Here is a 27,621-nt window from a genome sequence, read left to right as displayed (position 1 = left end):
TTACAGAGAGTGAAGAAATAGGAATTAAACGCCACTGTGGGCCAATTTAATAAGGAAAGAGAAAGGGGAGCGCAAAATACACATCTATATAAAGAAAAACATGTAATATATATAGAAATAATGGGCCAGATACTTGAAATGCAATAAAAACCATAACCTTAAAATCAAGAAGCTCAGAAAATATCAAGTACAAGAAATGTGAAGAAAATCACACCAAGTAACATGATGATCAAACTGCTGAAAACCAATATTAAAAGAAAACCATAAAAGCAGCCAAAGCAAAAAGGATACATTATACAGAAGAACAAAGACAAGAATGATAGCAGATCCACACATCAGGAGCAATGCAAGCCAAAAGACATTAGTACAACATCTTTACTAAAAGAAAGAGAAAAGGAAACTCAGAATTCTTTATCTGGACACATTATCTTTTAAAAGTGAGGGTGAAAGACTTTCAGACATGTAAATGCTAAATTAATCCGTCATCAGCCAACTAGCACTGGAAGAAGTGTTAAAGGAAAAACTTAAGGCAGGAGGGAAATGCAACCAGATGGAAATTTGGCTGTATTCAAAGATGAGAACGAAAACCTGTACATATACAGATAAAAATAAAAAAGCTTTCTCTCATTCTTAATCTCCTTAAAAGACATAACTATTTTAAATGGAATTCATAAAATACATAGAAATAAAGTGTATGGTAACAATAGCACAAAGACTAAGAGGGGAAATGGAAATAATTGTCATAAGGTGCTTATGTTAAATGTGATAAGAAGAAATAATATTATTTGAAGGCAAACCATCTTAAAGATACATGTTTTAAAACCCAAAAGCAACTACTAAAGTAAAAATAAAAAAGCGTAACTAATAAACTAATAATGAACCTAAGATGAAATCCTAATACTTTTTAATATAAAATAACATGGTAAAAGAGAAGAAAAAGGAACAAAGAGCAAAGGGGACAAATAGAAAACAATAAGCAAAGTGGATGATTTAAACTCACCCATATTGATAATCATATAAAACAAAAGATGCTCTAAATACACCAGTAGAAAGTCAGAGATTGTTCATTTGGATAAGAAAACATGAATCAACTATGATGTCAACAAAAATTTTGCTTCAAATATACAAAAACAGAAAGGTTAAAGGTAAAAGGATGGAAAAGGATGTACCACGCTAACACTCATCAAAAGAAAGCTAGAGAATCGATACCAGACAAGGTAGATGTCAGAAAAAAAAAAAAAGGAAGGATATTATCTGCCATAAAGAGGGACATTTTATAATTATAATGGAGTCAAGTTTATCAACAGGATATAAAAATCATAAATGTGTATGCACCTAATAACAAGAGCTTCAGAGTACCTGAAGCAAAAACCAACAGAACTAAAAGTATAACAGATAATCCACAATTAGAGTTTGAGATTTCAAGACCACTTCTACAGCTGACAGAGCAAGGAGGAGAAAATTCACCCGAAACAGAGAAGACTTGAATGCTAGTAACCAAATCCACCTAAGTATCCATAGATAATTATAGAACACTTCACCCAACAATAGCAACAAACACATTTTTCTCTGATGTACAGAAAACAGTTATAAAAGGACATCATATTCTGAGTCATAAAACAAGTCTCAACAAATTTTAAATTACTGAATTTATCCAGTAATGTGGTCAGTACAATGGTGTCAAATAAGAAAATAATAACAGCAAGATATCTTTAAAAGATGTTTTTAAAGTCAACTGTTATATATATTAGTCGTAACAACTAGAAACTGACATTCAAAAACATCATTTTTAATAGCATAACATGTGAGACAGTTAGGGACAATTCAACAAAGTGTATGCAACACGTAAATACTAATAACTGCAACATTTCCTGAAAGAAACGAAATAAGACCTAAATAGATAAACTATACTCATTTTTCAAAAGAGTCAATATGTTTCATTGGTCAATTCTCTATCAACTGCTCTCTAAATGCAAAAACTACAGAATTCTGCAATTCAAACCCCACCAGCCCTTTTCATAGAAATTGATGAGTTCTAAAATGTATATGAATATGTAAAGAAACGAACAGCGGAAACAATTTTGTAAAAAAGAACAAAGTTGGAAAACTTATACTACCTGATTTTAAGATTCATATAAAGCTACAGAAATAGAGACAATGCGGTTTTGGCCTAAAGACAACCATATCGATCAATGAAACAAAACACAATCCAGAAACAGATTTACAGACATGTGGCCAACTGATTTTCAACAAAGGCACCAAGACAGTTCAACACAGAGAGAATAATCTTTTTAAGAAATGGTGTTTAGAATGATGGTCTATATAAAAAAAGAACCTCAAACCTTATCTCACACTATATATAAAAATGAACTCAAAATGGATAGCAGACTTACTGTAACAGCTAAAACTATAAAGTGTCTAGAAGAAAATATAGAATTTCTCAGTGACCTCAGATTAGCCAAAGATTTTTAACCAGGAGATGAAAACTACAATGTATTCCCTAAAAAGGATAAATTGGACATCATCAAAATGTAAAACTTTTGCTTTTCTTAAGACACTGTTAAGGCAAAAAAAAGCAAACCACAGCCTGGGAGAAAGTATTTGCAAAATATATATACATAAGATATATATATAAAGAAAGTGCATTCAGAATACAAAAATAATTCCAACAACTTAGTAAGACAAAATAAAATAAAAAATGACCCAAAAGAATTTAAATGTTACTTTCCAAGTGATGTACAGATGGTGAATTTAAGCACATGAAAAGATACTCAACATTATTCAGTTCAGTTCAGTTCAGTCGTGTCCGACTCTTTGCGACCTCATGAATCGCAGCACGCCAGGCCTCCCTGTCCATCGCCAACTCCCGGAGTTCACTCAGACTCACATCCATCGAGTCAGTGACGCCATCCAGCAATCTCATCCTCTTTCGTCCCCTTCTCCTCCTGCCCCCAATCCTTCCCAGCATTAGAGTCTTTTCCAATGAGTCAACTCTTTGCAAATTAAAGTCGCAATGAGATACTACTACTCATCCACTAAAATTAAAATTTAAAAGGTAAACAATATCAAGTGTTGGTAAGGATTTGAAGCAAGTGGAACTCCTGTTGCTCGTGGGAATGCAAAAATGGCATAGTCAGCTTGTAAAAACTTTGGAAATTTCACATAAAAGTTTATCTTATGAAAGCTGGCCATACTCTTACCATGCAACCCTACAATCTCATTCCTCGCTAGAATTGAAAACAAGTGATGTGAAAGCTTATGCTCACATGAAAATCTACACATGAATGTTTATAGTAGCTTTATTCACAAATGCCCCAAACTAGAAACAACTGAAATATCTTCAACTGGTGAATGGATCAATAAGCTGTGGTGTATCCACCCGATGGACTAGTACTCAGCAAAACAAAGGAATGGATACTGATACGTGCCCCAGCACAGATGAAGCTAAGGTGCATTAATGCTAAGTGAAAGAGGCCAGAGTCAAAAGGCTGCAGATTGCCGGATCTCATCTTTATGACATTCTGAGAAAGAGAAAACCATCAGTACTGAAACAGACCAGTGGTTTCCAGGGACTAGGGATGAGGACAGGAGTTACAAAGGTGCCCAAGAACATGTAAAGGGTAATGCAACTCTTCCCACTGTTGACTGTGGTGGTGGTTATATGACTCTATGTGCTGATTAAAACTCATAGAACTATACAAACAAAAAAGTGAATTTTTCTGTATGCAAATTCTACCGCAATTAATAAAAGACTAATGAGAACAATTTCCTTCCCACGATGAGGGACTATTGAGGGGTTTATTCAACATGTGAGCTCGCTGAATGGACTGGCGCCCTGTCACTCTTTGCATTTAGCATGAAGTGAGTAATAAGCATGACTCCCTCAGCTCTTCTCTCTAAGAGTCACATCTCAACTATGATATCTGTGCTCTCTCCCAGCGGCAGGCTTCAGAGTCTCAGGTGCTCTCTTTCTGAATCATGTTTTTTTCTCTTGTGCTCAATATCAAAATTTGAAAATAATTTCCAGAGAAAGAAACTGGGGTAGTTTCTGAGCATGAATAAACCCAAATCATTCTCATTCTCCTCTTCAGTGTATCAGACACGTTATCATTTGCACCAATATGTTCAAAGCCTGCAAACTAAATTGCTACCCGGTACTTGATTGACAGGTTATTATCATCACTCTGCTGTTGAAATCTATTTCCAAGGGGCACTCTGCTCTCGGTGGTTTGTTTCGCTCACTTGTTTTGCCTTGTGTTGTCTGTAGGTGTCTATCTGCTGTTCCGTATCATAAATTGCTCTCTATTAAATAGAAACTGTGGTTGTTTCCTCCTGAATTTTGATTCCTGTATTTGCTCAGGTGGAAATATAAGGAGTTCCCTATACCCCCTGATGGTCTGCTCAGCACCACTCTATGTCATTTGTACAAAGATGATTGTGGAGTGCAGTTTGAGCAGTGATAAAGAAGTAGACCTTCCAAAACCAAGTCCCGGTGCAAAGAAGTCTCAACTTCTTTGGCTATCATTGGAAAGTGATTCTCACGGCAAAGAAGAAATGAACATGTTTCAGACATGTACAGAGCATAAATTTTCAAATAATCATGCTCTTATCTGGCAGAGAGACAAGAAGGCTAGAAAATGAGCACTGCTTTGAATCTTAAAATTATTACGTTTATGTTATTCATTCTTTTATTGAGGGCTTCCCTGGAGGCTCAGAGGGTACGGAATCTGCCTGCAATGCAAGAGATACAGGTTTCAACCCTAGGTTGGGCAGATCCCCGGGAGAAGGGAATGGCAACCCACTCAAGTATTCTTGCCTGGAGAATTCCATGTACAGAGGAGTCTGGTGGGCTACGGTCTGTGGGGTCGCAAAGAGTCGGACACGACTGAGCAACTACACCACATAAAATTTAAAGGTATGACTAACTAGAATTAATTTTCATGTGTTTGACCAATACATCTGCCCATGATAAACTATACTTTTCTTGCCTAGACTGATCTTCCACGGTAGTGGCAGATTCAAGCAGAAATAAAGGTCACTTTCCTGTTTTGAAGGTAATATTCACCAATGTAATCAGCAGCATAAATGTTGCCATCAATCTAATTGGTGAAATAAATCATAACTGTAGATATCACTTCACCTCTTTTATAAGCAATAAGGACACACCCAGATCAAGAGCTTCCACAGGCTGGGAAAAACCCCAAGGTACCAGGTCACTAACAGCAATAGCAGGAATATATCCTGCCATCTGTTTAGGTAACACTTCACCCTTTCCAAAGTGCTTTATGGAACATTCTTTTATTTGGTCCTCAAAGAAATCTCATGAGGTAAAACAAGCGCTGTTCTTCCATTATTACAAGCAAGAACATGGAGATACAAGAGCTAGATAAAATGCCTACCAAAACCATGTAGAAGTGATGGCAACCCACAGCTCCCACTTGAAATCAGAAAGATGAGTTGATACACGACACCCAGCCCCCAGCAGATTCTCCAAAACTCCCTGATGCAGCCTCATCCTGGAGAAATGAAGGTATATGTGTGAGAAATACTGTATCATTTAACAACTGGTTGACTGGAAAGCAAACTTTCAGAAGGTTTTGCTAGCAGATTGAAATTTTTAATTTTTTTTTTTAACTTTTAGACTAAATAATGGATTTGGGGGCTTTACTGGTGGCTCAGCGGTAAAGAATCTGCCTGCCAATTCAGAAGACATGGGTTCAATCCCTTGGTTGGCAAGATCCCCTGCAAAAAGAAATGGCAACCCACTCCAGTATTCTTGCCTGGAAAATTCCATGGACAGAGGAGCCTGACGGGCTACAGTCCATGGAACTGCAAAGGAGTCGGACACAGCTTAGCAACTAAACAACAACAACAATGGATGTTGATGAATGCAAGGTAATCCCTTCCTTCCATCTGCCTTCCTTCTTTCCCCCTTGCTCTCCTCTTTGATTCCTTTCATCTTTCCGGCCACACAGTCATTGAGTACCCTCTATTTGTGATAGGCAGTGTTATGATGAATACGGAAATGAACCCAGCATGGACCCTGTCTTCAAGAAACCTGCAACTGAGTAGAGGTAGAAGTTATGTGTTAATAAATAAGGGAAACTTCAGAACGCAGTCTTGTAGGTGGTGACAGAGGAGGAGACAGAGATGAAGGATGAGGCTGAAAATATGTGTGGGAGGGACCACGGAGGCTCCTGCAGGGCATGCTGTGGAATCTGCTCATCTCTTGTTTCTAGAGCATCTACTATGATCAAATTATATTTCTCAATTCTGACATACACAAAATTACTATGGCTGGTCTTCAAAGAATTGCTTATTTCAACCCATGAGGTATAATGGTAAAGAAAATCAGATTTTCACAACCCCGCTAATGCTTCAAAATGTAAGCTTGGGTCTCAGAAGATCTCTATTATTTTATAGGAAAACATCAGCTATGCCACTAACCAGTGATTTTGCTTCATTCTGTTTTAGGCTTGATGCAAATAACCAGTTGTTAAGCTTCGTGAGAGGGACAAAACCTAAGCTTAACTACAATATGATCAAGAGCACCATGCGTGCTAAGTTGCTTCAGCTTGTGTCCGACTCTTTACGACCCTATGGACTGTAGCCTGCCAGACTCCTCTGTCCATGGGATTCTCCAAGCAAGAATACTGGAGTGGGTTGCCATTTCCTCCTCCCAGGGATCTTCCTGACCCAGGGATCTAATGAACCCCGCACTGTCTCCTGCATTGGCAGGTGGGTTCTTCACCACTAACGCCACCAGGGAAGTCTTAAGAGCACCATAAATACTTAAAATATCATACACAAGTTGAAAGAAATCAACTCAATCCTTTAAAAGGATTCAAAACCTAGCTCTGTTTAACTCAGCTAACTGCGCAATCTTAAAGCAAATGCTTTTGGTATGATCATGTAGAGTGTGTTTCATGCTAAAAAATCTTCCATCTAATGATTCAACTAGCCAACATAGAAGGTAGTGTAAACTGCCTCTGTTACCTTTCTTTCATGGCTCCCTAAAGCTAATTTTCAAAGTCTGACCAAGGAAATCCAGATGCACAGGATGATATATTTGGCTTGTAAGCACTGAGAAAAACTGTGGACTGAGTCTAATGGCTATTATTCCAGCAATGCTGCTGGGTCAAACAGAGCATTTCCAGGCTAAACAAAACGTAAAGATGAGATGGTTGACCGTTAAAACAAAATCAAGAGAGAACTGACAATTTACAGTCATCCTTGGCCATTCTTCTGGGCATACAATAAAAACAAAGGAACAGAGCACACATTCAAACACTGAGTCCTGAGCAAAAAGAGCTATTCCCCCACTGTAAAACGGGGCAAGTCATTCTGCTCCGCTGTCCCCACACACCTGCAGAGAGGCTCTGAGGGGGACAGAGTGGGCCTACAGAGAGGTGTGGGGCGACAAAGGCATTGTCACTGCTCCCCAACCCCACCATTACAATTCTAACCACCCCGCTCATCTGAGCCCCACAGCCCTCGCCTGTGCGGCCAACTGTTCATTATGCATGGTCTTGTTATATTTTAAAAAATGAAGCTCAGTGAACTCATAAATTGATTGCTTCAGCTTCAGAAATAATGGTTGAGAAAAGTAAATATAAAAGTATATCCTAAAGGTAATCAAGGATACACTTTTCTTTTCTCAGTGACCTAAGACTATGAATTTACTAGAGGCTTCCAAAAAGACAAAAATCAAATGATTTTTTTAAAGTTCTGTTTGGTGATATCTACTACTCATCAAGTTTTCTGACTGTGTAAACTGATACCATAGGAAGTTAAACGAGCAGGTGAACTTGTTGAGTAATCACTGGCGGTCTGTAATGGTAAATTCATTTCTTCCAGCGGTGGAGGTTTGCCTCTCAAGCTCTTGGTGTCTAAATGGGGAAGAACTGCTCCTAGTCAAAGGAATTTCAGGAACTGGGTAGAAAGATACACGTGGTACAGGGGTGGACAAAAGACAGTCACTACCACACTGGACTCCCTCTCCAGCTCCCACAAAGGCAAGCTTGATGTTCCTGGGGAAACCGGGCACTGAAAAGATGCTTAGAAGAAGATCAGAGATGATCTCCACGACATCACCGTTCCTCTCTGAGGATGAAACCAGAGCTGCCCCCACCACCACTGCTTAGAGTCTCCTCCCAGGAGTTTAGAGGCTGAAGAGCCAAGTTCCTGCAACACCAGCTTCTTCTAAGACCTAGTAAAGTCCTGTATAATGAGTCCTGAGACTCTGCATACTTATGTTTCCATGACACACAGCATATAACTCTGGCTGTAATAACTGTATTTACGAATCCTTTTAATAATAATAATAAAAACCTAACATTAATTGCCTGTTATGTGCCTGGCTTTTTTCCTCACACATTTAAATCTAAAGCTTACTATTGTTATTGCTATTTTACCCCCACCTTGAACACAAAGGATCAGAAAAACCATGAGACTTGCCCAAGTCTACACAACTCAAGAATGACAAGGTTGTGACTCAAACCACACTTCTGCCATTATACCTCCATGCTTCTTTATCTCAGAAAGTGAAAGTGTTAGTCGCTCAGTCATGTCCTACTCTTTGTGATCCTATGGACTGTAGACCACCAGGCTCCTCTGTGCATGGGATTCTCCAGGCAAGAATAGTGGAATGGGTAACCATTCCCTTCTCTGGGGATCTTCTCAACCCAGGCATCAAACCCGGGTCTCTCATGTTGCAAATTCTTTACTGTCTGAGCCACCAGGGAAGTCCCCCTGTCTGGCAACTAAAATTATTCCTATGATGTGTTCTATGATATTTTTAGCTCTAAAAGTGAAACTTCCAGCCAGAAAATACTTAGAATGCTTCCTTTTTAGTTACAGGGTCAGAATACCTGGACTGGAATTCTCACTTCCCCATTCACTAGCTCTATATCCCTGTGAAACTTGCTTAACCCCTCTAAGGGTCATTTTCTGTATTTATAAACCAGGAATAACAGTAGTGCTATATGAGAATAAAGGGCTGTGAAAATTAAATGAGATAATAACACAAAGCACTTAGCACAATGCTCCCCTTACAGTATTCAATAAAATTAGCTACAATTATAGTTTTGATTTAAATGAAATAAATACTGCAACCCTCTTTTAATTTATCAGGCTATAAGGCTATTTGTTTATGAGCACCCTGCTTAGGGCCCTATAAACAAATATGATATGAGCAACCTATTCACTTTATACAATTGGAATGACTGCAAATAAGAAAGGTATGCATTGTTCTATATAGCTTACATTCATATTCTTTTGCAACTAAATAATGTTCCTCCTTAGGTTAAGAGAAGGGCTACTGCTCATGAGTCTGATAAAAAGCCTTCAAGCAGACATATAAACAGACAATAACTGAAACAGAAGATACAGATGGTTTTAAGTTTCTATTAAGCTATTAGGGCTTTCCTGATAGCTCAGTTTGGTAAAGAATCCACCTGCAGTGCAGGAGACCCTGGTTCAATTCCTGGGTTGGGAAGATGAATGGAGAAGGGATAGACTACCCACTCCAGTATTCCTGGACTTCCCTTGTAGCTCAGCTGGTAAAGAATCTGCCTGCAATGTGGTAGACCTGGCTTCAATCCCTGGGTTGGGAAAATGCCCTGGAGAAGGGAAAGACTGCCCTCTTTCAATTCTAAGAGTGGTGCTTTTGCATTTCCAGCAACTACTTATGTTTCTACACGCACCAAATTAAAAGGGAAGCATTGAAAGTAGCGATTTTTCTGTACTTTAAAATCACAATGGATAAAAATAATCACATCAAGTTTAGTGTATATAGACAACTTCCCAGGAACATATCAACATCAGAACATGTGTTATGCACACGTGGTAAATGTCACAATCCTCTGTAGCCTCAGCTTTATTCTCATCTTCCTGGTAGCAACCAGGTACTTTCAGTCACAGTGCTTCTTTCCATCCATTCATTGTCTAATACTCAAAAGACTTGAGATAATTAATGGCAAAAAAAAAAATACAGTAAAAGGTACACTATAAGTAAAAAATAAAAATCAGGATGAAGAAAACACATAAATCACAGTAGCAAGTAAAGAACAGAAGGAAACACAGATCACAGAAAGGCAGATCATGAGAGCCATGAAACGGATTTGAGCTCCCTGAGATTCAGTGAAAGCGGAAACACGGTAGTTCCTCTTGTCGAGAGGAGAAAGAGCAAATCAGGGTTCCTTTAAGGATCAGCGTGACTGCTCCACTGCTGCCCACTCCCACAGGGCTCAGGCCACATCTACTCCCCCAACCCCTTCCTCACCTATTCCTCCAGCCTTTCTGGGAAGAGCATCCCGTTTACTTTGCCCCTTCAACTAACTGCCCATCTCACATTCTCCATGGCTCCAGTGGGATTGCTGGTCTACCAGGGCTACCTCTGGATCACATGATACATGCATACATTTTTTTAAGTATTTTCCTCAACATACTTCACTTCTAGCTTTCAAACATTGTTCTTAAGATACTTTTTTTTTTAGTATACAAAGGTACCTTATGCCATAATACATAAATTACAACGTCTCTGATATGTTCAATGCCCTCTAGGGTCGTGTAGCTTACTACCTGTATCTTCCCTTAGATTTTATATATGAAAAATAGAAGAGAAGAACTTATTCTACTGGAATGCTGAAAAATGCTCCCCAGAGCTGACAGAAGTCCTATCCCCACTGAGAAAAGCCTGCGAAGGTGAGGACACAGAGGTTGCCTGAAGCCACTGCCACCGCCATGTATCCCATTCATGAAGGCAAATTTATCCTTTTTTCATTAAAAGGGAAAATTTATTGGGTCACATATGCAAACAAGGAAGGTGGAGAGCTGACCTTGAGACTGACTTAGAGACATTGTCAGCCTTCTGTCTCTCCATCTCTTCTTGCAGCTTCTGCATTCTCAAGCTCTCAGGCTTCGCTTGCTGGTGGGGGCAGTGGCTTCAGACAACCTCTGTGTCCTCACCTTCTCAGGCTTTACTCAGTGGGGATAGGACTTCTGTCAGCTCTGGGGAGCATTTTTCAGCATTCCAGTAGAATAAGATTTCCTCTTCTAATTCCCTTATATGAAATCTCAGGGAAGATACAGGTTGTAAGCTACATGACCCTAGAGGGCATTGTACATATCAGAGATGCTGCAATCTATGTTTTATGGCATAAAGTACCTTCAGATATGCGACATCCTGGGTAGCTCAGCTGGTAAAGAATCCACCTGGAATGCAGGAGACCCCGGTTCTATTCCTGGGTCAGGAAGATCCCTGGAAAAGGGATAGGCTACCCACTCTATTACTCTTGGGTTTCCCTGGTGGCTCAGCCAGTAAAGAATCTACCTGGAATGCAGGAGACCCTGGTTTGATTCCTGGGTCAGGAAGATCCCTGGAAAAGAGACAGGCTACCCACTCCAGTATTCTTGGGTTTCCCTGGTGGTTCAGCCAGTAAAAAATCCACCTGCAATGCAGGAGAACTGGGTTCAATCCCTGGGTTGAGAAGATCCCCTGGAGGAGGGCATTGCAACCCACTCCAGTATTCTTGCCTGGAGAATCCCCATGGACAGAGGAGCCTGGCGGGCTACAATCTGTGGGGGAGCAAAGAGTCGGACACAACCAAGCAACTAAGCACAGCAGCATGTGACTTCCCAGCATCTAGCCTCTCACTGCCTTGGCTTTCTTTGTTGCCCTTCTCTATCTCTGCTCTGACTGACTGGTTCCCAGATCCCTGGAAGAATTCCTCAGATTTTCGAACAGTTTACTGACTGCCTTGTCTCCTGGCATCTGAGCCTTTGGTTCTCCTTAATCCCCAAAGTCATGAGAGCACAGCTGATCACCCCCAAACACTCATGCCCACCTGTCTGAAGGTTTAACTCTCACCTAATTCACTAACCTGTCCCTATATCTGTGCTGTGAACATCATTAATTTCAAATCAGTCTGTGTGAGAAAAGCCTTTAAAAAAAAAACAGAAGGAGAATCACTGATATTGAAAACAAATGTATGGTTACCAGGGGCAGGATAAATTGGGAGATTGAGACTGACATATTCATAACACTACATATAAAACAGATAACTAACAAAAATCTACTATATAGCACAGGGAACTCTACTCAATACTCTGTATTTGCCTGTAAATGAAAAGAACCTTAAAAAAGAGTGGGCATATGTATATGTATAACTGATATACTTTGCTGTACACCTGAAATTAACACAGCATTGTATATCAACCATGCTCCAATAAATTTTTTTTTTAATTTCAAATACTGGCTAAAAGAAATGTGCCAAAATTATGTCAATTTTATCTCAATAAAACTTCAGGGAAAAGAAATATTCACCAAAAAATCACAGTAAAGACTGCAGAATACATACTTAGCAAACTTCAACAGAACATAGTATTTCTAAAGCATTTCCATAAACTGTAAGTTAGTCTAAAATAACTTGCTATTTTTAAATTAAATTGATCTGGGTGAGGGTCTTCCTTAGAAATATCTTATTAACAATTAGTCTGAATTACTGTAACCAAATCTGATTTTTAAAAAAAGTTCCTTCAAAATATGTTTAACTAATTCCCTAGGTTAAATACTCTTAATATAACTGGTGTAATTCCTATTTTCTTGACTGGATCCTACCTGACACAAACTATTTTCCCCCACAATGTTGTATTTACAGAGGCCTAAGTCATGAAAAAGTTGGCTTAAAGCTCACCATTCAGAAAACTAAGATCATGGCATCCGGTCCCATCACTTCATGGCAAATAGATGGGGAAACGGGCTGACTTTATTTTTCTGGGCTCCAAAATCACTACAGATGGTGATTGCAGCCATAAAATTAAAAGACACTTACTCCTGGGAAGGAAAGTTATGACCAACCTAGACAGCATATTAAAAAGCAGAGACGTCACTTTGTCAACAAAAGTCCGTCTAGTCAAGGCTATGGTTTTTCCAGTGGTCATGTATGGATGTGAGAGTTGGGACTATAAAGAAAGCTGAGCGCTGAAAAACTGATGCTTTTGAACTGTGGTCTTGGAGAAGACTTTTGAGAGTCCCTTGATGAAATCCAACCAATCTATCCTAAAGGATCTCAGTCCTGGGTGTTCATTGGAAGGACTGATGTTGAAGCTGAAACTCCAATACTTTGGCCACCTAATGCAAAGAGCTGACTCATTGGAAAAGACCCTGATGCTGGAAAGATTGAGGGCAGGAGAAGAAGGGGACGACAGAGGATGAGATGGCTGGATGGCATCACTGACTCAATGGACATGGGTTTGGGTGGACTCCAGGAGTTGGTGATGGACAGAGAGGCCTGGCGTGCTGCGCAGTTCATGGGGTCACAAAGAGTCAGACACGACTAAGCGACTGAACTAAACTGAAGTCATGAATGACAAAGACAACAGGTACAAAGTTAAAAGCAGCTAGGAGTCTGATTTTTTTAAAAATTAAAACTGCATATTTCATGAACTTGTTTCCTCACAAAACAATTTGTTTGATATGATTTTTAATTTATTATTCAAATTTCATATAGTTTTACATATCTTCTTAGGTTTTCTTTATAGAACCTAAAAATCTGTGTATCTAATTTTATATTGAAGTATAGTGTATGTTATACAGTAGTGGGTACACAACAGCATCACAATGAATTTTTATCTTAAATTCACTATACTCATATTATAGAAAATTAATTTAAAATTGATACAAATCTGGACAAAATGCTTTCATAAAAATTTCATTCATAAAGACAATCATACAACACACAGTATGCTTTGGCTTGTTATCTCTAGGACTTATTGATACCAAATACTCGCTATTACTGGGCTTCCCTTGTACCTCAGCTGGTAAAGAATGTGCCTGCAAGGCGGGAGACCTAGGTTCGATCCCTGGGTTGGGAACATTCCCTGGAGAAGGGAACAGCTACCCACTCCAGCATTCCGGCCTAAGAATTCCATGGACTGTATAGTCCATGGGGTAGCAAAGAGCCTGACATGACTGAGTGACTTTCACTTCACTTCACTTCTTCACTCACTATTACTATGGAGTTCAATATTCAGTATTTTATGTGGTACTTAGGTAAGATGACAGTGTACCTAGACAAGAACCCAAAGTTGTCTATTTCTATTTTAAAGCAAGTTTGTTGACCCTAAAGGTACTAATTTAAAATAGGCATTAATAGTCATTACAAAATATGAATTAATAAAGAGGCATTTTTTTTTTCATAAAAATTTTGGTTTTCCATTTAAAGAAAGACTTCCCTGGTGGCTCAGATGGTAAAGCATCTGCCTACAATGCGGGAGACCTGGGTTCGATCCCTGGGTCAGGAAGATCCTGTAGAGAAGGAAATGGCAATCCACTCCAGTACTCTTGCCTGGAAAATACCATGGACGGAGGAGCCTGGTAAGCTACAGTCTGTGGGGTCCCAAAGAGTCAGACACGACTGAGCAACTTCACTTCAATTCACTTTAAAAGAAAAAGTTTGATGGCTAAAAATAGTCTGAAAACTCTGCCTTAAATTATTTTCTTTCAGGCAACGTATTAAAAATTATTAAGGTAAAATCTGATTATAATTCTTTCTGCTTTAGGGCTTCACTTCAGTATTTTCATTATTTAAAACAAGAGCTGTGCAAATATAATTAGCATACTACTGGGTTTAATGTAGCTTTACCATTTGGCTCCTAAAATCACCAGAAGAAAATGAGTTAAAATGAACACTCACTGTCTTAATTCTACCACCCTGGAGCCATAGAGAATATCTTCTTTCCCTTCCACATTAAAGAATCCTCCAAATATTATAAGACAATTAATTGACCATCCTAGCTAAGCAGCTGGAGTCTGTAAGCCTTCCTCTTACGATGTGGTTTCCAGCCTCCTCGCCATCCTGGCCTCCTCAGGGCACAATCCTGATTGTCAGAATTCTAAATAAGGTCTGACTGCTACAGATCTAGATAGAAAGTTTTAGATTAACAGATCATCTACTTGCCAGTTTATTACTTATCATAAACATCAATCAAAACTCTTCAAAAGCTAAGCTTCACAGCTAAATTTAGCTGAATATTTTAAATGCTTAGAAAGTGTGAATTTTATTTTTGCTCTAACAGTCAGATGTAAGATATCAAATTGAAACTTGGTGTAATTCACATGGCAAATGCCAACACCAACTATCTTACCACAGAGTCGGGGTAGGGGGACACAGGCTGCTGCAGAAGTAGAAGAAGTGAAGTCGCTCAGTCGTGTCCGATTCTTTGTGACCTCATGGACTGTAGCCTACTGGACTCCTCCGTCCATGGGATTTTCCAGGCAAGAATACTGGAGTGGGTTGCCATTTCCTTCTCCAGGGGAACTTCCCAACCCAGGGATCGAACCTGGGTCTCCCTCATTGTAGGCACATGCTTTACCGTCTGAGCCACAAGCCATCAGATTCTTACCAACTAGGTGAGCTCTTTCTTGGGAATATGAAACCCTCTCTCCATGTACTCAAAGCATCCTGTGTTTACACCACTTTCTCCCAGCACTCTAATTTTCATGTATACATGTTTGAGGTTAACAAATGTCCTTGACTAAAGTCATAAGTTTGGGGGGACAGTGTGCAGAAACAGAAAATTGTAAGCTTCAAATATCTGTGACTCAGCCTTTTGTAAAATTAATATTATTTATATCCTAGTTGGCATAGACTATACTGATTCTTTATATTTCCATTATATAATTAAAACTATACTTATTCTTTATATTTTCATCATATAGTTCAGTTTTTGCCTATGACTATTTGCTAAGGGCAAACAACATTACTATACACCAGAAAGGTTGGCTTTGTAGTTCCAAGGTCTGCTAACTTGTACCTTTGACATTATAAATGTTTGTTAAGGAAAACTGTATTTGCTAAAATGTCTGTTGTAGAAACTGTGATTGCCTGAGTCAAGCTATAACCACTGCCTGTGATAAGAGCTTGAGGTAACTTCTACCTAGGTGGTAATTAACTCAGTTTCACTGGACTTGGCTGATAACTTCCCTGAAATGAATGGGTGTGGCTTTGCTTGTTAGAATGAAAGCATCATGATCTTTCATCCCCAACTTTCTCCCTTCAAGGCATGATAAATACTGGAACCCAACACATCTCTTTTTAAAGAATCAAGTGAATTTAAAAAGGAATCCTCCAACAATAAGGACCATGTATCATCACTGTGTCTTCCTAACACTTGGCTCAAAGCTTTCCAAATGTGATGTGCTCAACAATATCAGTTGAAGTGAACTGAATTACTCTTTCTAACAGCTCCCATAAATTTCATTGCCACTAAAATGGAACATGAAAGTTCAGAAGAAATCAAAGACTTTTGGTTTCTTCACTAGGTTTAGAAATATTTGTTCCAGAATGGATGTACTCTTAGACACACTGAGTATCTTCCAGAACATATCTGAAGCCTTTTGGTTGCAGGTGATAACAATTTAACCCAAGCAAGTTAAACAGAAAAAGAGGGGAAGGATTTATTGCTTCACAAAATACAGGTCTTAGTCACAGCTGAACTCAGAGACTCAAACAATATCATCAGGACTGTCTCTTTTTCTCTCTCCTTCTCTGGCCTCTTTCTTCTGTGCTTCACTCTCAGGAAGATTCCCCCTAACTCCCTATCAGCTAGCAATCTTGTGCTTACATCCCTTTCACTCACAACCCAAAAGGAAGACAGATCGTTGATCAACTCTTACAAAAGACTCTGGTCAACTCCACGTGGACCACATGTCCCTTGAACATGTGCACATGTCCCAGAGCAGGGAAGCCTAATGTCATGATGGACAGACACCACAGAGAAGGGGAAGGAGTCCCTCAGAGGAAGGGCAGCTACACAGATAAATGCCGTAAGGCTCCTTAACAATTAAAGGCCTGAAATTCCGAGTCCCTTTCTTCCCTTCCTGGCCATGATGGAAATAAAAACAGAGTCTTCCAGGCTGACATCTAAGGTGACTACAGTTGTACATACGGTCTCATTCATTACAGAGGAATTGTATTTACTGGGTCTATAATCAAATTCCAAATCATTAGAAACAAACTATCTTCAGATTTGACTCATATTTATAAAATAGTACAAATGATCTGTTTAACTCACCCCACACAGAAAGACTCAGCTATTTGTCAGCATTACTTTGCCAATAAAGGTCCATCTAGTCAAAGCTATGGTTTTTCCAGTAGTCATGTATGGATGTGAGAGTTGGACCATAAAGAAAGCTGAGCGCCAAAGAATTGATGCTTTTGAACTGTGGTGTTAGAGAAGACTCTTGGGAGTCTCTTGGACTGCAAGGAGATCAAACCAGTCCATCCTAAAGAAAACCAACCCTCAATACTCACTGGAAGGACTGATATTGACCTGAAGCTCCAAAATTTTGGTCACCTCTTTTGAGAACAACCGACTCATTGGAAAAGACCCTGATGCTGAGAAAGAGTGAGCGCAGGAGGAGAAGGGGGAAAAGAGGATGAAATGAAAAGATGGTATCACTGACTCAATCAAGTTGAGTTTCAGCAAGCTCCAGGAGTTGGTGATGGACAGAGAAGCCTGGCATGCTGCAGTCCATGGGGTCGCAAAGAGTCAGACACGACTGAGCAACTGAACTGAACTGAACTGAACTGAACACAGAATGACTGTATTGAAACATATTTCATATATAAAAGTAAAACGTCTATGTATTATTTAAACACATAAAATTAAGATATGTTTCTTGTTAAAATACATATTCTGTGTGTGTGTGTGTGTGTGTGTGTGTGTGTGTATGCATGTGTGTGCTTAGTTGCTCAATCATGTCCAACTCTAAGCAACCCCATGCACTGTAGCCTGCCAGGCTCTTCTGCCAGGCAAGAATATTGGAGTGGGTTACCATTTCCTATTCCAGCAGATTCTTTACCACTGAGCCACCTGGAAGCCCTAAAATACATACTAATGCTCTTATTTTCAGCATCCTAGAAGGTCAGGGCTAGAACGTAACTGAGCTGTCAGTGTACCCAACCATTAGCTGTTCTATTCTCCGCTAATACATGTCCCTTTGACAAATCACCACAGGATGGACATTCACCTGTTCCATTCTACATAAAGCAAATGTACTTCAAAATGGGAAAATTTGCAACAGGAAAGGAGCAAGTAAAATGCCTTCTGAATTAGCTATAGAGGTATCTCTTATAGTGATTAAAGCTTCCTTTTCAGGTTTTTTAGTGAGACTGACAAACTGCAGGGGCCAATAAGCTTGTATTCCTGTTCAAGAACAACCCCTTCGGGAAGCTCACTATGAGACAATGAGGTAAAATTCAAAGAACACAAGTACTATAAAAGATTTCAGCAAAGACTTCATCAAAGACTATTTACAACACTGATTAATCCTACAACATCTGCAGAAACGTTTCATGGTAAGTATGGTCTTGTGTAGCAAGAGAAAGTGCTTAATCTTCCAAGAAATATGCATTTATTGTCGGTCTATTCTACCTACTGTGGCCAAAAAGTATACAGTTTGAGAAAATGTTCCACTGCTGGGCTTTAAACAAAAATGGTCTAGCTGCTTTGTGCTGCATTTACTGAAAAATAAACCATGATGAGTTCTACTAGATTTGACTATTCACCCCGTTATCAAAATTTCGGGCTGTGCATACAGTTAACTTTTCACACAAACATCGCCCTTGCACAAGTTGATTTTTTTAAAAAATCAGTTTTCTTGATTAAAATAGTAGCACTAATAAATCAATAAGATGAGAATACTTTCTCTCTACCACCACCAAGGGCAAAGGCAGGATATAACAGCAGCAGGAGGGGAAAGGGACCATTTGACTCTTACCACTTGGCCAGCTGGGTCCCTCCCTTCTGTATCTCTGCAGGGCTATAGAGGACGGGCTTTCCAACTCGCCTGTGTTTTGGGAACGACAACCACAAATGTAAACATTTACCAAAAACTTATTTAATTCCTCATTCGAGCTGCTCTCAGAAGCTACATTCTGGGGCCATCACCCTTTACAATGGAATTAGAAGGGTGTGGGCATAAGCACTCTTGTGCTCTGCTCCTTGGAGGTCCTCACTTGGCTCAGAGCAGGCTCACAAGGCTACTAGGTGGGCTAACAAAAATGAGAAAGACCCAGAAGCTTACTGCACAATCCAGTAGCAAGATCAGGCCCTCCCAAACATCTAATATGGGTTCTTTTACATGCAATCAACACAACTTATGAACTGAATATTTATGTTAGTGCTAATTTACATGTTTCTTGAAGCATACTAGCTAAGAATTTCTCTGGCTTTTTTCGCAAGTCCCCTTTTTAAGTACTGGTAGACCATCAGCATAGCAGTGCCTGGCAGAGAAACCTCTTTAGACCACCCTGTAGCAAAGAAATTAAACACAACACCAGACAACAGCTGATGGAGTATGTGAATAGAGCATGAAGAAAAGAGTGAAGCAATGTCAAAATCAAAGACAGATGAAATAATAACGGGGAGAGAATGGGGACGACCCAGGGGCCAGGAGGCATGAATGAGAGGAGAGGGGGCACAAATGCTCTGACTCTAACCATAATTTGCACTTTGGGACGAACTTCGCTTCAGACACAGTGTCTTGTCTTCATTTTCTTTATATAATGTTGTTAAGTTGAGAAAGGAAGCCCCCCAAAGTACTTCCTGTTGATCAATATTGAGAGGTGCTGTACATAAAACAAAAGACTTTGCATTCCCAGGGTCCCAGTTGAGAAAGAAAAGAGCAAATTCCTCATCAAGGTAAAGCCTGGCTTCTATGATTAGAAAGGAGAAGGCTGCTCACAGACAGGGGGAAAAGAGAAAAGAGAACACAAGGAAAGCAGAAACTCTAGGAAAACCTGGAGCAGTGGACTAGGAAGTGGGGAAAGGCTCCCTACATCTGTCCAGACCAAGGTTTTTCCTATGCAGATCTACCTCGAGGAATCAATCAACCAACAGCCTCAGTTATACAAATGGATCATTCTGACGAATATCTGAAAAGTTTCATGGTGCCAAATGAATATCAGTGCTCATTCTTAGAAAATGAACAACTCTGTTGTACAAAGTCATGTCAGTTTTTCAGCTCAGGACCACTGTATACTACAGAGTATCATTTTCACCAGTAAAATTTAGAGCACAGCTGTGGATTCTTGTTAATAAGCAAATACTCCAAAGTCTCCTAACATTTATTCCACAGCATTCCCAGGAGAGTTCTGGTAAAACCTGACTTATTTTCCCAAGTGCATAGGTATAAGATATGTATTCATTACTTTTAAACCTGTCTCTGGCTAGTTTCCTGAGGAACAGGAAATAAAAGCCAGATGTGAATCTTTTGAGTATCTGAACCTGATATTGAGAGATTCTGTTGACCTATTTAAATTTCAATAAAGCACTGATGTAAGAGAAATGTGGCTGCAAATTTTAATAAGCACGTCTGTGAACATTTTTACTGAAAAAGAAGTAAAAATTCAATACTTGGGGGTAACTAGTGTAAGGCAAATCTATTCAGGATGTTAATTACAATGTGGGTACTGTTTTTAACAAAGTTGAAATGTAAGTAAATACATTTAAGTCAGGGAGGAAAACATTTCAGTGCAAATGTCATCACTTTAAGTTCTGTTTTCTAGGCCATAAGCAGATGTGGAACCTGACTGACATTAGTTTAAGAATATTCAGCAAGGTTTTTGCAGAAGTCAAAGTGGCATCCCTCGTCTGGAGGGATCTTACAGTTACACCCAAATTCCCTCCACGGAGAACAAAGCAGAGGACACATGAAAATATCTGCAAATGTATAACACATGTCATTTCCGAGCCAGCTTTACTTCTCTATATGTTATTATTGAGCACTGCTCTGAAAACATCTCAATTTCAAAGAATACAAATGAAGTCTGCCCTGTATAATTTGTCGAATTGCACGCAGTGACATGCAGAGAAACTCAAAACTAAGACTCTAGATAGTGTGATAAAAATAAGCTGTAAAATACCAACAGAAGGAAGATGAAATTCTAGATCTTCAACACAGCCCTATTCATTGAGTGACTGTACTCTGCCAGTTAATTATTAACTATACACCTACCCACCCTTTTAAGAAATACACATAAAAAATCACAGCTCCTTATTCTCCTGTTTCCCATAAGGAAAAAAAAAAAAAAAAAACCACTACCCCTAGAAGAAGACAGTCAATCTAAATAGCCAAGCACTTAGGATTCAGCACAGTGAAAACCCACTTACTGATTTTTTCCTCGTCTCTTGAGAAAGGAAAGCAGCAGAGCTGGCCCATGGCACTGGCGCTCTCTCTCCCGCCTGGTGTTCTCTCCCGGCTCCCCAAAGAGCAACTGCAGTTTACCCCACGGTCCGCGAGCACACCCTGCCTCCTCCACTCCTCGGAGCCGCACAAGAGCAGCGAGAGCGGCGGCGGGGATGCTCTCCCGACGAGGGGGCACTCGCAGCCGCTGGGAGCAGGCAGGCTCCACCTCCCCGGGCCCCAGCCCCACGCAGCTGATACGGGGCTGGGCTTTCGGGGAAGCGGGACTGGCTTTCGGGGAAAGAAGCGGCCCTACGCTCGCCTAATTCTCTAAAACTGGGAGCTCTCGCCCTGAGACGAGTGCCACGTGCGCTGCGCGGCTCTGCAGATATGTCTCTAAGAAAGGTAGTGGAGAACAAACCACAAGGAGTCTTTTCTCCTGCAGACAGATACGGTAATTACACAGGGAAATTCAAAGCGGGAGAGGGGGGACTATATATTCTGTCTGCTACTTAAAGAGGAAGACCTTTCTTTTATCCCCAGGAAATTTTTATTTCTTTGTTTCAGAAACAGGGCACCTGACTTTGCAGAACACAGAAAACACAAGTTGGAGTACCAGGAACTTCAAGCTGCAAGAAGGGTAGAAATGGCGAAGTGGAGGAGGAGATAAATGATTTTATCATTTAAATATCTGCTTTTTTAAACACTGCTGTGTTTCTCTACTAAAGCATTAAAGCAATACCATGAATTTTTAAATTAGAGCATCAAAGTATGTCAGTAGCCCAGAAAATGCCCCAAATCACTGAGAAAAAGATCAGCAATAATAGCATCTTTGCTGAATAAAAACACAAGGTGGTTAAGGTGGTTAAGCAAATTCAGGGATGGCAAAACAGCTGATTTCCAGACACGATCTATTCTGAATTTCATGTAATCGTTCATGTAAAGATTTCATGTAATTGTGCCAAATCTGTTATCTTGCACAGGGAAGAGCTTTATCTTGCAACACTATGGGAAGGAAGCTCATGGTGCCAGGAATACCACCCAAATTCTTACTCTGTTCCTCGACTTTCCAGCTAGGCACTCACACCCATTCACTGGGCACTGGAAGGAGAAGGCAGTGGGTGATGATGAAAATTTCCCTGGTTTTGAATGCAGTGTCTCTACTTTCCTACTCATCTGAAGAAAAAGAGTATACAGTCTGGAAGAAAAAAACAAAACTATGTTTTAAATCCTAAGCATTACTTTGTGTGTTAAAGAAACATCTGCAGTGAACGCACTTCAGTGAGGAACATGAGTAACTCCTGGCATCCCCTAATCCTGGCACTGGTGTAGGGATAGAACCTTTAGAAATAAAAAGCCAGAGGTCTGAATCTCAGATCCATCCGGTATTAACAGCTCTGAAACGCTGACCTCTCTGTCTGAGTTTTGCGTCTTCATCTGTAAATCTGGTAAACTCATTATAAAATTTTAATTTGTTATTGCAGAGTAGGTGGTGCTTGGGAGGAGGGAGAGAACAGAATAGACTGAACATCTCAAGTCTTTCCAGCACCAGCTAGCAATCTCACCTCCGCCTCTCCCAATTCTGGCGCCCTCTAGCTGCCATCTTGAGTTACTGCTTACACCTGCCACGTTCAAGCAAATAGCCCCCTCACTCCAATGCAACCTCCAGGGGATAATGTCCTGTGATGAACTCTACCACCTTGACTTTATTAATTAGTCCCTGTTGGCACTACTACTGAAAACGTACAATTAAGCATGAAACCTATAAAATATATTGTTAGCTAAGTAACAGTGTGTATCCCAGGATGTCCTGAAATCCAAAGGGGGTCAGGGAGGATGGAGTTATAAAATGTTAGAGGCTTTTTTCCCCCATAAGCATTAAAAGTGAACTAAGCATAATAAAAGATTAGAAAACTACTGAAAAACTCAAGAAAGGAATTTTAAAACTGGCTTGCTGCTGCTGCTGCTGCTAAGTCGCTTCAGTCATGTCCGACTCTGTGCGCAAATAATTAGCATATCATTTAACCTCAAAGAGGGGATGGAGTCTGTGCTCAAGGTCACTAAGGTTTATCTCAGTTCTAAAAGGCTGTAATTTCACACTGTAGGTTTATGGCTACTTCTAGCTCCAATCAGTCAATCCTAAAGGAAATCAGTCCTGAATATTCATTGAAAGGACTGATGCTCAACCTGAAACTCCAAAACTTTGGCCACCTGACACGAAGAACTGACACATTGGAAAAGACCCTGATGCTGGGAAAGACTGAAGGCAGAAGGAGAAGGGGACAACAGAGGATGAGACGGTTGGATGGTATCACTGACATAATGGACATGAATTTGAGTAGGCTCCGGGAGTTGGTGATGGACGAGGAAACCTGGCGTGTTGCAGGCCATGGGGTCTCAAGAGTCGGACATGACTGAGTGACTGAACTGACTGAGCTCGGGATTTCTAAGAATGGTTTTCACACTGCATAGTTGTGAGTTTTTTCAATAAAGATGATTCCTTCAACATAAAATTAAATGTGATTTCACTCCTATAGATTTCATAAGAGCTTTCATATACATAAATTTTTAATTCAAAATAACTAAGAAATTCATGTGTCTGAATTTTTTCATTTAGGGAACAAACTATTTCATATATATATGAGAAATTCTGGTCAAAAAATAGAACTCCCCCCCCCCTGCCATTCCATGTCCCCCTCCCAAATGTGAATACGTATCATGCAGAAGGATCTAGAAAGTAGTCATATTTTACCCAATTATTTGGGAATACAACAGTATATAATTAAGTTGAATAGTTTAAGGTGGAAGCCCCACCTCAGTTCAGTTCACTCACTGCAGTGTTTGACTCTTTGCAACCCCATGGACTGCAGCACACCAGGCCTCCCTGTCCATCACCAACTCCCGGAGTTTACTCAAACTCATGTCCATTGAGTCAGTGATGCCATCTAATCATCTCATCCTCTATTGTCCCCTTCTCCTCCTGCCCTCAATCTTTTCCAGCATCAGGGTCTTTTCAAATGAGTCAGTTCTTCACATCAGGTGGCCAAAGTATTGGAGTTTCAACTTCAGCATCATTCCTTCCAATAAATATTCAGGACTGATTTCCTTTAGGATGGACTGGATCTCTTTGCTGTCCAAGGGACTCAAGAGTCTTCTCCAACACCACAGTTCAAAAGCATCAATTCTTTGGTACTCAGCTTTCTTTATAGTCCAGCTCTCACATTCATACATGACTACTGGAAAACCCATAGCTTTGACTAGATGGACCTTTGTTGGAAAAATAATGTCTCTGCTTTTTAATATGCTGTCTAGGTAGGTCATAGGTTTTCTTTCAAGGAACAAGCGTCTTTTAATTTCATGGCTGCAGTCACCATCTGCAGTGATTTTTGAGCCCCCCAAAATAAAGTTTGTCACTGTTTCCATTGTTTCCCCATCTATTTGCCATGAAGGGATGGGACCAGATGCCATGATCTTAGTTTTCTGAATGTTGAGTTTTAAGCCAACTTTTTCACTCTCCTCTTTAACTTTCATCAGGAGGCTCTCTAGTTCTTCACTTTCTGTCATACCCCACTCTTCCCTACTCACAAAAAGAATCAAGTAGTAATTCAAAATTTAAAATAATTGCTAACAGCAAAGGAAACTATAAACAAGATGAAAAGACAACACTCAAAATGGGAGAAAATAATGGCAAACAGAGCAACTGACAGAGGGTCAATCTCCAAAATATACAAGCAGCTCATGCAGCTCAATATCAGAAGAAACAAACAACCCAATCAAAAAATGGGCAGAAAACCTAAAGACATTTCTCCGAAGCAGACATACAGATGACAAACAAACACATGAAAAGATGCTCAACACCATTCATTATTAGAGAAATGCAAATCAAAACTACATGCTGCTGCTGCTGCTAAGTCGCTTCAGTCGTGTCCGACTCTGTGCGACCCCATAGACAGAAGCCCACCAGGCTCCCCTGTCCCTGGGATTCTCCAGGCAAGAACACTGGAGTGGGTTGCCATTTCCTTCTCCAATTCATGAAAGCGAAAACTGAAAGTGAAGTCCCTCAATTGTGCCCGAATCTTCGCGACCCCATGGACTGTAGCCTACCAGGCTCCTCCGTCCATGGGCTTTTTGAGGCAAGAGTACTGGAGTGGGGTGCCACTGCCTTCTCCCAAAAATTACATGAGGTGTCATGATATATCTGATGCTTTTGAACTGTGGTGTTGGAGAAGACTCTTGAGAGTCCCTTGGACTGCAAGGAGATACAACCAGTCCATCCTAAAGGAAATCAGTCCTGGGTGTTCATTGGAAGGACTGATGTTGAAGCTGAAACTCCAATACTTTGGCCACCTGATGTGAAGAGCTGACTCATTTGACAAGACCCTGATGCTGGGAAAGATTGAGGGCAGGAGGAGAAGGGGATGACAGAGGATGAGATGATTGGATGGCATCACTGATTCGGACATGGGTTTGGGTGGACTCCGGGAGTTGGTGATGGACAGGGAGGCCTGGCATGCTGCGGTTCGTGGGGTCGGAAAGAGTCGGACACAACTGAGTGACTGAACTGAACTGAACTGAACTGATATATCTGTCAGAATGGCCATTATCAAAAAATCTACAATAAAAGCTGGATAGGATGTGGAGAAAAGGGAACCCTCTTGCACACCCTCTTGGTGGGAATGTAAATTGATACAGCCACCATGGAAAACAGTATGGAGATTCCTTTAAAAAGCTAAGGGTAAAACTACCATATGACCAAGCAATCCAACTACGGGGCATACATCCTGAGAAAACCATTAACCGAAAAAGACACAAGTACCCCAGTGTTCACTGCAGCACTATTTACAATAGCCAGAACGTGGAAGCAACCTAGATGTCCATTGAGAGATGAATGGATAAAGACGTTGTGGTACATATACACAATGGAATACTGCTCAGCCATGAAAAGGAACAAATCTGAGTCAGTTCTAGTGATGTGGGCAGACCTAGAGCTTGTCATATAAAGTAAGTCAGAAAGAGGAAAACAAGTATGTATATTAATGCATATATATAGAATATAGAAAAATGGTACTGATGAACCTATTTGCAGTGCAGGAACAGAGACGCAGATGTAGACAGATCTGTGGACACAGTGGGGAAGGAGAGGGCGAGATGAACTAGGGGAGGAGCACTGAAATATAGACATTACCATGTGTAAAAGAGGCCGCTAGTGGGAAGCTGCTGTATAGCACAGTGAGCCCGGCTTGGTGCTCTGTGACGAACTAGAGGGGTGGGGGGGAGTGGGGGCAGGTTCAAGAAGGAGGGGATATATGTATCCTTATGGACAGAGGAGTCTGGCAAGCTACAGTTCGTGGGGTTGCAAAGAGTCAGCTATGACTAAGCAACTAACACATGGCTGCTTTGCACTGTTGTATGGCAGAAACCAACACGACAATGTAAAGCAATTATCCTCCAATTAAAAATAAATTTGAAAAAATGAAAATAATCACTAACACTTACTGGACACCTGCCAGGCACATGTTAAGTGCTCTACATTCACTCACTCATTTCATCTTTACCACAGCTCTGAGGCAGCTACTATTAATACTAACCCCACTGCACAGGTGAAAAAACTTCAGAAAAAAAGTTCAGAACGGTAACTTGGCCAAAATCTCCCCAAGAGTATGTGACAAGAATAGGATCTGGACTCAGTCCGTCTGGATGCATAAGCCCTGAGCATCTCATTGCAGAGTTCCATGTTATTTAATATAATTTGTGTGTAGTATCAGGTATATATTGGGTTGGCCAGAAAGTTCGTTCAGGATTTTACATAACATCTCACGGAAAAACTTTCTGGCCAATGCAAACACTTTATGAAACCTCTTACAATTTCAGAATAATGTTCAGAAAAATAGTTATTTAACCAAGCTCTATGGCAATATGTCTTAAATGCCTTGTTTTCTTACGTTTTATCACCAAATCCTTTTATTAATGGTGCAAGAGTAACATAATCCTGTTTTAAAACAAAGGACCTAAAGACAGATCCCTTATTGGAGCTGGAGCCTGGCCCTGCTGCCTGCCATGCCTTGGGGAAATGATGCAATGAGGAACACAGGGCACCAGAATGACCCCGGGAAGCATTCATCTTCCAGGAAAAAAGAGCAACTCAGACCATTCACAAGCGATCCCCAAAAATATTAGTGGGGTTTTATTAAGGGGTTAAACAGACTCCTTTCAGTAATATATAGAGATCTACCATAACTAGATTTAAAAAAGAAGCTTAACGTCAATGATAAAAAATATCTGCTATGATTTCATGTTCATAAATTTAAAAACATAACCTTTTCATGTTATCTTTTCTCACAGGCCTGGCTACAAACCAACCATGGTGAAGACAGTTGCCCATATCAGCTATAGCTGTTTGAATTTTTATTATAATGGTGACAATAGCAGGA

At 40.2% G+C, this 27,621-nt stretch overlaps 1 protein-coding gene across 5 annotated transcripts in view; it reads right to left on the bottom strand.

Moving 5' to 3' along the window:
* The window catches only part of AKAP7 (A-kinase anchoring protein 7), a 124,585-nt gene that overhangs the window by 13,107 nt on the left and 83,857 nt on the right, over positions 1-27,621 (bottom strand). For 2 of the 5 annotated variants that reach the window (XM_068985262.1, XM_068985263.1), the window contains exon 1: positions 21,178-21,226. The exons of 2 other annotated variants lie outside the window; for them this stretch is intronic. In XM_068985262.1, coding sequence (XP_068841363.1) covers positions 21,178-21,226 — 49 coding nt within the window. Of the gene's footprint in view, positions 1-18,784; positions 18,854-21,177; positions 21,227-27,621 lie in introns of those variants that run through there. One more of the 5 variants, XM_068985261.1, reaches the window with a different exon arrangement.

This window comes from Capricornis sumatraensis, chromosome 13, assembly GCF_032405125.1.
Source record: "Capricornis sumatraensis isolate serow.1 chromosome 13, serow.2, whole genome shotgun sequence".
Taxonomy (NCBI): domain Eukaryota; kingdom Metazoa; phylum Chordata; class Mammalia; order Artiodactyla; family Bovidae; genus Capricornis; species Capricornis sumatraensis.
Note: the sequence above shows the minus strand (reverse complement) of the source record. Positions and strands in the feature narration are given on the sequence as shown.